Source organism: Pan paniscus, chromosome 2, assembly GCF_029289425.2.
Source record: "Pan paniscus chromosome 2, NHGRI_mPanPan1-v2.0_pri, whole genome shotgun sequence".
NCBI lineage: Eukaryota > Metazoa > Chordata > Mammalia > Primates > Hominidae > Pan > Pan paniscus.
Genome location: NC_085926.1, coordinates 141,159,637 through 141,171,957, shown reverse-complemented (window position 1 = coordinate 141,171,957; position 12,321 = coordinate 141,159,637). Strand labels below are relative to the sequence as shown.

Genomic DNA, 12,321 nt, shown 5'->3' with positions numbered 1-12,321 from the left:
CAGCTACTCGCGAGGCTGAAGCAGGGGAATCACTTGAATCCCAGAGACCAGAGGTTGAAGTAAGCTGAGATCGCAACACTGCACTCTAGGCTGGATGACAGAGTGAGACTCTGTCTCAAAAAAAAAAAAAGTAGCAATAACTGTGTTTCAAGGATTTTTTGATAGGCAGGAATGTTACAAAACCAACATGAGAATATTCCCCTATTCTGAGATCATAGGATTATGCTAACTCCTAATTCCTGTCAACCCTAGTTAATACCAGTGGTGGAAACATCCTTAACCCAAAGAGGAAATGAAAGTACCATGCTCTTTAACACCTCTTACCTCAGACTTAGAGACTCCTTATGGCTGTACAGCATCAGATATTCAATGCTGACTCAGGGAAAGGCTGTACCATGCCTGCAGCAGAAACATCAGCCAAGGCCAGACAGGGCAGTTACAGAAAGGAAAACATGCATTCTGTTTAAAAAAAAAAAAAAAAATTGTAGGACTGCTATTGTTTTCTGCCTTCATCATGAAGTGACACCTCTCTCTCTTTTCCCAACCAGGAACAGCTGAAAGAGGATGATGTGGAATGCATTGTAAACCAGGATGAACTAGCCATAAATTACCAGGAGCAAGCCTCCTCACCCTGCAGTCCTCCTGCAAGGCTAGGTCTGGACCAGAAAGCTTCACCCCAGACGCCAGGCAAGGAAAACATTTATGAGGGAGACCTCGGCCTGGGAGGCTATGAACTCAAGCTTGAGCAAACTTTGGGTCAATCCCAGTTGAATTAATTGGCATGAAGAGTACAGATGTAATCACAAGTAATGCAAGACTCACTGAGGAATACAAGCCAAGCTGATGAGGCAGTACAGGGGAGAGGCTGAAAAACATATTAAGAGCATAAATTGGAGAGAATCAAAGCCTTGTCACATGGATCCTCTGGTGCCTGAAGAAATGAGATTTTATTATCCCTCTCTATTATGCAAATGAATTTAGTTTTTTGACAGCAGCCATTCTGATTACTGGATTGACTGGGGTGGGGATGGGGGTATCAGGAGTCTAGCTGCTGGAGGATGGGACAGCTGTGCTGGGTCTTCAGGGCATTTCTGCTGCGAATGCGGCTCTCCAGGCCCTTCACTTCTATTCTGGATTTTATTCCCTCCATTAGGGAGAGTTTAAAAGTAAGAAAAGAAAGCTTCTGAGAGTAAACATTTTGCTCCTAAGCTGAAGGGAATGCACAGCTATTTAGTAAGTGATAAGTTTCTTATTTTGAGGACTTGACTCCCATTTGCTCTCAGTGACCCCAGGGCAGAGCCCAGAGAAGTGTTCCGTACCCACTGCTGATGGTTTCCCAGAGCCCACACTGAGTTGAAGAACCTATTGTTCTTGTTGGCATCCTTCTTATGCTACTTCTCCCATCGCTCGAAGGGGTTGCCTATGGCTGGGTGTGCCCTGCCCTAAATGCAGCACCACTTTCAAGCTTAGTAGGACCATTCCAAGAAAACCAGGTTTCTTCTCCCCATACCACGTTGTGCCTGAAGAACAAGCCTTCCCGTCCTTGCCTGCATGTGAGTCACTTCTTGGCTGTGCAGCAGGTCCCCCCCTCCCCGCGATATGCTGGAGGGTAGGATTCTGCAGCCTGTGTTGCTCTCTACCTGGCAGCAGACTGTGCAGGAGCCCCAACCTGTCCTCCAATTCCAGCATTCACAGCTGATGAGCAGTGCAGGAGCAGGGCGAGAGGAACAGAGCCAATGATGTGTGGGTTACACTGAGGAGCCAAGGACAGGGCCTCAGGTCTCCCCCTTACAAGGTGTGGCTCATGGCCTGCATTCCAGAGACCAACATGATAGCTTTTAATTCAGCTGCATGACCTGTGCCTTTTAAGCCATAAAGATACCTCAAGCCTAGCACCTCTTGAAATCCAGATGTTCATATTAGACTCGAAAAAATAGGCTCCAGGCCTAGGTGCCCAGGCTATGATGAGTCTGCTTTTGAAGGAGGTAGGGAATGACATCTTCCTTGGACCCAAAGCTTAAAAGAAATGTATGCTTTGCTGACCACTGTTAGGCCTTAAACATTCACTGTGGTGGTATCAGGCACACTGCTATGTGCATCAATTTTTTTGCTTTCCAAACAATCTCTGGGGCACAAGTTGTTTTATACTCAAGCTAAGTATAACTTTGTCATTTCAGGTAAATATGACAAGTGGTGGAGCATGAAGTTTTCTAATTTGACTTAATCCTAATAAATTTTTGTTACAAAGTATGATTGTGTTTGGCTAATGCTTTATTTAAAGTCATTTTCTCTTTCCAGGTGATTTGGTGGTTCTAAGCTCTTGTACTCAGAGTGCCAGCTGAAGCGGGTACTGAAAGCTAATGTATGGGAGATGCAGGGATCCTGTGGGCCAGAAACAGCTAACAGACTAGCAAGGCAAGTCACTGAAGGAATGAAGAGAGCAGGGATGGACTGGGGAGGCGTCCCAGAGAAGGGAAACCTGAGTCAAGCAGAGGGGCACAGATGCCGCCTTTCCCACTAGGGATGACCAGGGTTCACAAAAGCTACAAAAATAGGGGAAGGAGATAGATACTAGAGGAGAAAGAAAGAAAAGAAAGGCAAAAAGATAAAAGGTTCCTCTTTTTTTCTGTCCCTATCATGCTAAAAGGAAGGGAGGCGAACTTGGCGTTTTCTTTGTGTGGAGAAAGACACCAAGGAAAGAAAAGATCCACCCAAAAAAGGCAAACCTTAGTAGGGGGCAGGAGTGGAGAGAAGGAAGAGAAATATGACATACCAGATGGAAATGAGATCAAGTGGGGAGGGGAGGGTACACAATCTAAAACTAGCACCAACTTGCTAAGATGGTGTAGCAAAAATAGCCTCCTGCCCCACAGGCAAAACCCTCTTCCTACTTAGAAACAAAAATCTCTTTCCCTCTGAACATCATGAGCTGTTGCTAATGTGGACAATGACTGCCTATTTAATCTGGGCTGTTTCAGGTATCCCAGCCAACTTCAGGTAGGTACGATACAAGATTGAGTAAACTGTGCCCCACCCAACCTGTAAGACAGTGTTCCAGTTTCGTGATGTGATTACCAGCCCTCTTCCCTCTATATCAGTCCAAGAGCCAAACAGAGGCTACTGTCCCAGTTAGCAATTCATAAAACCAAATTCCCTTTATGCTCCTATGGTAAGGGTAACAATTTATGATGTTAAGAAATGCTCTGTGCTTTGATTAGCATCAGGACTGTGAAATTCAAACCTATTATTTACTGCCAGTTTTAATGAATAATAAAGGTAAAAGAGCCTTATGCAAACCACTAATGCTTCTACTCATCACTAGAGCTTTAAGCAGGACTCTAATTCATTGACTTACAGGTCTTCCCTGAACTTCCTATCATGTACATCATACACACATTCATGGGTGTATGCACACATACTTCCACTCACTTCCTCTACCGGGCTCCCAGCTACGGCCTCTATGGTGCTCCCTGTGGTACTTGGGCATGTCTGAGCAAGTCTGAAGCCTGGTAGCAAGTGACATCAGGGTCTTCATTCATGACATTTCAAGGAATTTTTTAGAGGGCAATTTAATATAAATCAAAGCTGAAATTTTAAATACCCTTTGACCCAACAATTTCATGTGCAGAACTTTTATTCTAGATGTGCCACAAAGTATACATATGAAAGGTATTCTACTAAAACAAATGAATTGCCATCAGGTTAAGTAAATCATAGCACAGCCATTTTATAAAACAGCATATGTGCTGATATGGAATGATTTCCAAGACGTTATTGTTAAATGAAAACACCAAGTTGCAGAACGGGATGAATAATGCGCGACCATTCTAGCAGGTTAAATAAGGAACTGGTAATATCACTGCCTTTTAAGAAGTAGGGGACCTGACTTTTCTCTTTTGTACCTTTTGAGCTTTGTACATAACATATGCATTATTTAATTTGGTTCTGAATAAATAAGATTCCTATGAAATAACTCATTCCAAGTACTAAGCTATCAAAGGAGTAAAAACCTGAAAAGCTGTTATTTTTATCATAAACTTTCAGAGATCCTGAAAATACAAAGGGCAGCACCAATAGCTTCTGGGTTATTTATTTATATCATCTAACATACACAGATGCGAACTATATAAAAAGTCTTGAAATTCAGACAAATGACTCAGTCCCATCCATCAAACATCTAGTAGAAGACAGCTAAAAAGAGAATGATTTCTTATTAGATAGCAAAATATATGATAAAGCTCTAATAACTAGAACAGTGTAGTATTGACCCAGAAATAAGCAATAAGATGAAGAAAAACCTAATACGAGGTACAGAAACAGACCCATGAATTTCTATATTTAGAAACTTAGTTAATAAAAATGGCATTTCAATTTGGGGTAGGAATTAATGGGCCAACTGACTATCAATTTGGAAAAATAAAGAAAAGTAGGTAATAACCTCTAACATATACAAAACTAAATTCAAAGTAATATAAACTGCTAAACAAACAAAAAAATATGTAAATCTTGGCATATGGACAGTCTTCCTAAGACAGATGCAAACCGTAAACAATAAATTCACTACATAAAAATATGAAACAGGACAAAAGACACAATAAACCAAATTTTAAAGCAAGATTAGAGAAAAATATGTATACACACTTTGTGTTGTATATCAGACTGAGGAGTATTCCTCAGAATATACAAAGAACTCTTACCAACGTATGAGAAGAGAAAAAACTACCAAGTACAAAAATGTGCCAAGAATATGTAGAATTAAATATGTACATCTTCTATCCGGAATTTCTACTTTTAGGTATCTCCACAAAATAAGTCCTTGGCATTTATACATAAGAAGGTGTACAAAACAATATTCACTGGGGCACTGTTTGTTACTGCAAAACACTAGGAGAGAAGGGAGAGAATTATGACATACCAGATGGAAATGAGATGAAACTCCTGTCAGCTTAAATAACTAGGAGGAAAAAAAATATTCATTAATAGAAGAAGAGTTAAGTAAATGACAGAGCACCAATACTAGGGAATACTCTGTGGCAATTATACTCTACAGAAATGGGTCTATATGCATGCACTTACAAGGCAATATTTCCAAGACATGTTAGTGAAAAAACAGCCTGGAATAATAGTCTAATTAGCAAACAGTGTAGGATTAGGAAAACTAGATCAAGAATGCTTTTTGGTTTATCTGTATTACTTTAATTTTCTACAACAATACTATATGCATGTGTTCTCTGCTTATTAAAATAAATTTAAAGGTATGAAAAATGTAAATGATTAATATGGACACTTGCTGAATTCTGTCTAAATAAGGAGGACCCATGAAAGAAGATGTCTATTCTGAGGGCTGTCCTGCCTTCAAGATGGGAGAGGGGAAAGGAGGAGGAGGCATGGTCAAGAAACACTTCAAAGTAGCCACATTTGAGTGAAGTCTTGAAAGATAAGAGTTTTTGAAAGATAAGGAGACATGATTGGTGCTGGTCTGTGGGGCAGGAGGTGGAGCTGGATCACTAGAGTACAGTGAAGGCCTTCCAGTTGAAGGAAGCAGCCTGGCATCTTAGAGGACCTATAAGCTATTCCACACGAGTCTGGGCCACAATCCTGTGAGAATGGGGAGCTATTGAAATCTTTTAGGCAAAGAATATAACTACATGGGTTGTCAGGAGAAGGGGTGCTAGTAAGACCAGCGGCAGTGCAATATCCCAAGAGAGAGGTGACAAGAGATGCAACTAAGGCAGTATCAGGTAGGATGGAGAAGACAGGTTCTAGATACGTTTCAGAATTAAATTTACAAAGTTGGTAACTGATTGCATATGGAAGTTAAGGAAGATGGAAAGGCTTAGAATTACCCCAAGTTTAAGGTCTAGATGATGATTGATGATTTCACTCACTAAACAGGAATTGAGAGAACAGATTGGAGGAAATCAGAAATGTTGATTTCTGCTGTTGTGCCTGTGGCCTTACACACCTGCCCTACTGTCACCAGTGGAAAAGATCTGAGTAACCCCAAGTTACCAGTGACTTATCTATAAGGGGCTGTAAAAACTTCAGTCCTTGCCTCCTCAGAAGAATGAATTTAACTGAGGGCCATAACGCAGAAAAAGAGACCAAGGCAAGTTCCAGAGCAGGAATGGAAGTTTATTTTAAAAGGTCTTAGAACGGGAGAAAAAGGAAGTTACAAGCGGGCACGTGAAGGTTAAAGAAGAAGGTCAAGTGCCCCGTTTAATCCTGATCCTAGGACTTTTATAAGCTCACGTCTTTCCCATGATTCTTCCCTTAGGGTGGGCAGCCTGCATGTGCAGAGCCCTCCTTACCCTTGGGAAGTGAGCACGTGCAGTGTGTTTAGGGAGTTAGACGCATGCCCATCTGAGGCTTTCTTCCTTTTTCAGGTGGAGCGAGCCCCTGGAAGATCACGCTTTACTCATTTTTGTCTCTTAACACACATGCCCAGGAGTTGTTTCTCCCTGGAGCCTGTATTCAATTAACACTTTTAATGTTAACAGGCGTGGACCGTCAGGAGATTTTCTCTCCCTGGCTGCAGAATTATCATTTTTAGAGAGGCAATGTGATAAATGTCACATCATCACCCAACATTTCTAGTGGGTACAGGGAGAACCCTCTCCTGCCCCACTCACGCCTCTACCTGTAACACTACTTCTCAGCTGCAATGGCCAGCTTGAGCAAATTATCATATCCTCTGGTACCTGGCACGCAGCTATCAATCTGGCAAATGCATTTTTCCTCGATACCTGTTAGTAAAAACCACCCAAACAGTTTGCTTTCAGCTAGCAAAACTAGCAATACACTTTCACTCTCCTGCTTCCGAGGTATATGTCAACTTTCCAGCCCTAGGTCATAATTTAGTCCTTAGGGACCTTGATCACTTTTCCCTTCAAACCATCATGCCTGGTCCATTACATTGATGTTACTTGGACCTCACGAGAAGTAGCAGCAATTACTCTAGACATACCGGAAGATATTTATTTGCATGTCAGAGGTTGGGAAATAATTCTGACAAAAATGAAGGGGCCTTCAACCCCAGCGAAATTGCCAGTGGTATGGGCATGTTCAGATGTCCCCTCTAAGGTGAAGAATAAGCTGTGGCATCTGCCCTCCTATAACCAGAAAAGGCATGATGCATAGTGGCTTTAAATTTGAGGCAACTTATTCTTCATTTGCTACTCTCGCTCATTTACCAAGGTTGTGTCCCCCCACCCCCACCCCCAAAAAAATATGGTACCTATGAATGTGACATTACTTGTAAATAAAGCTTTTGAAGATGGAATCAAGTTAAGACGAGGTTTACTGGATTAGAATGGACCCTAAATCAAATGACTGGTATCCTTATAAGGAGAGAGAAAGACACACACACACACAGGAAAGAAGGCCATGTGACAATTAAAGAAGAGATTGGAATAATGCAGCTATAAGCCCATGAACACCAAGGATTGCTACAACCCACCAGAAGCTAGAAGAGAGGCATGGAACAGATTTTCCCTCAAAGCCTCCAGAAGGAAGCAACCCTGCAAACACCTTAATTTCAGACTATGGCCTCTAAGACAATGAGAGATTAAGTTTCTATTGTTTTAAGCTACCTGGTTCATGGTAATTTTTTACAACTGTCCCAGAAAACCAATACACAAAGTGACCTGAAATCTTTCTAGTTTTGAGTGGGGCCCAGAACAAAAGAAGGCTCTGCAACAGATCCAGGGTGCAGTGCAAACTGCTCTAACATTTGGACATGATCCAGCAGATCTGGTGGTACTTGAAACTGGAGTAGAAATTGAGATGCTGTTGAAAGTCTGTGGTAGGGCACCTTTTTTTTTTTCTTGAGATAGTCTCACTCTGCCACCCAGGCTGGAGTGAAATGGTATAATCTTGGCTCACTGCCACCTCAGCCTCCCAGGTCCAGGCGAATCTCCTGCCTCAGCCTCCAGAGTAGCTGGGATTACAGGCGCCTGCCACCACACTTGGCTAATCTTTGTATTTTTAGTAGAGATGGGGTTTCACCATGTTGGCCAGGCTGGTCCCAAACTCCTGACCTCAAGTGATCCACCCGCCTCAGCCTCCCAAAGTGCTGGGATTATAGGCATGAGCCATTGCACCCAGCACTCAGTCACTTTAGATAAATCATAGTACAGAGCCTTAGAATGTGGGAGCAAGGCGCTACCAGCCTTTACAGATAACTATTCCCCTTTTGAGAAGCAACTCATGGCCTGCTACTTGGCCTTAGTAGAGACTGAATACTTAACCATGGACCACAAAGTTGCCATGTGATCTGAACTGCCCATAATGAACAGGATGTTATCTGACCCACTAAGACATAAAGATGAGCCTATACAGCAGTACTCCATAATTAAATGGAAATGGTATATATAAGAGATCGGGCTCTCGCAGGCATGTGTAATTTACATGAAAGCGTGTATAATTTACATGAGGAAGTAGCCCAAATGTCCATAGTCTTTCTGCTATTATTTTTTACCTTTTCTCTCCCAGCCTGCACGTATAGCCTCATGGGGAGTTCCACAGGAGCAGTTGCCTGAGGAAGAGAAAACTCAAATCTGACCTACAAACAGTTCTGCATATGCGGGTACCACCCAAAAGTGGAAAACCACAGCACTACAGTCTTTCTGGAACATTCCTAAAGGACAGAGCTCAAGAGGAATCCCAGTGCACAGTGCACCTGGTTGTTCATTTTGTTTGGAAGGAGAAACAGCCAGACGTTAAGAGTCTATGCTAATTTATAGGCTGTGGCCAGTGCTTTGGCTGGTCAAGAGTTAAAGATCATGACTGGAAAATGGAGACAAGGAAGTCTGAGAAAAAGGTATGTGAATAGACCTCTCTGAATGTACAAAGATTATAAAGATACTTGTGTCCCATGTGAATGCTCATGAAATAATGACCTTGGCAGAGGTGGATTTTAATAGTCAAGCAAAAAGAGTGACCCCTTCTGGGTATACCATTCAGTCTCTTTCCCCAGCCACTGGCCTGGCCAGTGATCCCATGAACAAAGTAGCCATGGTGGTAGAGGGACAGAGGTTCTGCATGGGCTGAGCAACATGGACTTTCACTCACCAAGGCCAACCTGGTCACAACCACTGCTGAGTGCCCATTCTGCCAGCAGCAGAGACCAACACCAAATCCCTAATCTGGCACCATTCACCAAGGTGATCTGATGTGGGCTGATTATACTGGACCACTTTTTATCATGGAAAGGACAGCACTGTTTTGTTTGTTTGTTTTTGAGATGGAGTATCGCTCTGTCGCCCAGGCTGGAGTGCAGTGGTGCGATCTCGGCTCACTGCAACCTCGGCCTCCCAGATTCAAGCGATTCTCCTGCCTCAGCCTCCCGAGTAGCTGGGACAACAGGAAAGTGCCACCATGCCCAGCTAATTTTTTTGTATTTTTAGTAGAGACGAGGTTTCACCATGTTAGCCAGGATGGTCTCGATCTTCTGACCTCGTAATCCACCTGCCTCAGCTTCCCAAAGTGCTGGGATTACAGGCGTGACCCACAGCACCCAGCAGCACTGTGTTCTTATTGGAACAGTTACTTGCTTGGATATTGATTTGCCTTCCCTTGAAAGCAATGCTTCTGCCAAAACTACCATCCATGGACTTATGGAATGTCTTATCCACCATCATGGTATTCCACACAGCATTGCTTCTGATCAAGGAACTCACTTCACAGCAAATGAAGTACAAAAATAGGTTCATGCTCAAGGAATTCACTGGTCTTCTGTTCCCCATTATCTGGAAGCTGCTGGCTAGATAGAAGTTTTGGGTTCGTCTGTGGGCCCAAGAACCACAGCTAGCTAAGTGCAAATAGAATATGGAATAGATAGTGGAAAAAGGTAATTATAAACACCAACTACAGCAACATGACCAGTTGCAGAAATGAGGACTTTAACAGTTATTTCTTATTTTGTTATGAATATATATGTTATGCAAATATTTTTATTTTCTTCCCTCTCTTACTCCATCATCTAACGTAAGATATATTAATAGTTATATCACAGTAATAAGTTATAGAAAATCCAAAGAAAATGAAAATTATGCAAGAACTTTGATTCTCTTGGAGAAAGGTTAATGTGTTTTCAGTTGCATGCAGGATACTTGTAGCAGTAAGAGGAAGTATGACTTTGTTATTGTCTTTATTTGGAGATTAAATGTGATTTAATGAGACGTATATGGGTGCCAAGTTGACAAGGGTGGCCTATCGTGGCCATTTTTATGTGTCAATTTGGCTAAGATATAGTCCCCAGCTATTCAAACACTCATCTGGGTGTTGCTGTGGAGGTATACTTTGTAGATAAGATTAATGTTCATAAATAGTTGACTTTAAGAAGATTATGCCAGATAATCTGGGTAGACCTGATTCAATCAGTTGAAAGGCTGTGAGAACAGAATGGAGATTTCTGGGAAGAAAGAGAAATTCCACCTCTGGACAGCAGCTTCAGCTCATGCCAGAGAGTTCCAGCCTGCCCTTTCTGAGGGCCTGCCCTGCAGATACCAAACTTGCCTCATTAGTCCTCACAATCACATAAGCCACCAGTTCCTCACAACAAATCTCTCCCTCTCTCACCCTTCAGATTAGGGCAGGGTGAAGACTGTAAAAAGAATGTTCACAAAAATAAAACAAGTAGATTTGATGAATTCAAATGTTTTTGAAAGGAACATTCCAGGAATTTGTTTCTTAAAACCACATTCCATGCTGTATCTTTATTTACTTATAGTTTGATCCAGTCTCCTGCCCCTTCTCTATCAACATCAAGGAGAACTGATGTTCATAAGGATGGCCCTGAAGCAAAATCTTGGAGTACTTGAAGCATTCGAAGCATTCAGGTACATTCATTATTCATGGCAGGGCAGCTGTTAGGCTAGGTGTACAGGCAGTTCAAGGAAGATGTTTGCCTGTTTAATTTGGAAGGTTCCAGATGCCTCTCAAATACTGTCATCAACCTGTCATCCATTCTGTTCAACAAACATTTATTAAACCCTTAAAATGTACTGCTGATAATCAAGGTTAGGAATTGCTGATGTTGGCATCATTAATGGGATAAATGAAGATGGGACAGAGGAGCAATAACAGAGTCCAGAAAGTACGTTAATTTGCAGACATGATGACCCACCTCATCACACAGATTGATTAGTTTTAGCAATGAGTGGGGAAGAAAGGGGAGCTCCAGTAAGCAAGGCTATAGGTAAAGGAGGGACTGGACTATCTCAAGGCAACACTACAGTGGCCAGTGTCTCTGCCTAGCTGCATCCTCCTGCATGCCCCACTCCCCACTGGGAACTGATCAGTGGGAGAAGAGCACCTCAGCAAGACCCTAATGTAAGGAACAAGATTCAAATGCCCCCTACTTCATAATGTGGCCAAAAGCAATGCAGAGTCATACTGTGAAACTCATCAATCCCATGCTTGGTCTACAGGCAGTGCGCAGTTAAGCAAAATTATCAAGTCACCCTTCCTGACACCCCATTATCTAGTCATCTAGCAGATGGCAAGTGTTCAGAATATGCTGATTAAGCAGAATTGAATTAAGTCCTGTCTAGGTAGCATTCAGCTACTATCTCTAGATGGGGAAATGAAAAATGGTAAGAGAAAAAAATATTAGTTCAGCCTTTGATATGGGCCTCACTTTTCCACATATGATCTCATTTCATCCTCACAACCACCCTGGGAACATCAGATTACAAGCCCTTCTTTATGTACACAACCTGGGAGAAACATTAAGCACTTGGCCTAAGATCACAGTTGATTAATGACAGAGGAGGTTTTATACCCAGGACTGTATAGCTCCAAAGACCACAATTTTTTCCCCACTATACGAGGCTGCAAGAAAATTTACCACAATTCTGTCCATATGCACTAAGAACCCTTAATGCCCCAGCATTGGGACAGGGAACTAGGTAGATGTACCCTAGGTTTACGGAGTTTACACTGGTCAGACCAGAGACTGAAGAATGGCCACACACAGAAGAGAGGACAGTGGCCTAGAGTGAGCAAGGAGGCCCCAGACCTCCAGGCCTGGGTTAGCCAAGACTCATTTGATACTAAGAAGCAGAAATCAAAATCAGTCTAACTGAAGAAATTCTTTGCTTGCATAAGTTACAAGTTTAGGAAGTTAGCTTTGGTACAGCTGAATTGGGTCTTTATAGACCCAAACCAGGTCATCAGATGCTGTGCCTCTCTCTGTTCTCCATTTTGGCTTCATTCTCAAAAGGTTCAATGCAATGGCAAAGATGTCCATGAGCAGCTCCAAGCTTTCATTATTCTTAGAGTTAATAATCCCCAAACTACGAGACCATGGGGTAGCTT

At 42.3% G+C, this 12,321-nt stretch overlaps 1 protein-coding gene across 2 annotated transcripts in view; it reads left to right on the top strand.

Annotated features, from left to right (window-relative positions):
• The window catches only part of SLC9A9 (solute carrier family 9 member A9), a 582,632-nt gene extending 580,382 nt beyond the window's left edge, over window positions 1–2,250 (top strand). For both annotated transcript variants that reach the window (XM_003826509.4, XM_055110591.2), the window contains one exon: window positions 549–2,250. In XM_003826509.4, the coding sequence (XP_003826557.1) occupies window positions 549–776 (228 nt within the window). In that variant the 3' untranslated portion in view covers window positions 777–2,250. The remainder of the gene's footprint in view (window positions 1–548) is intronic.
• Window positions 2,251–12,321: the final 10,071 nt, after the last annotated feature.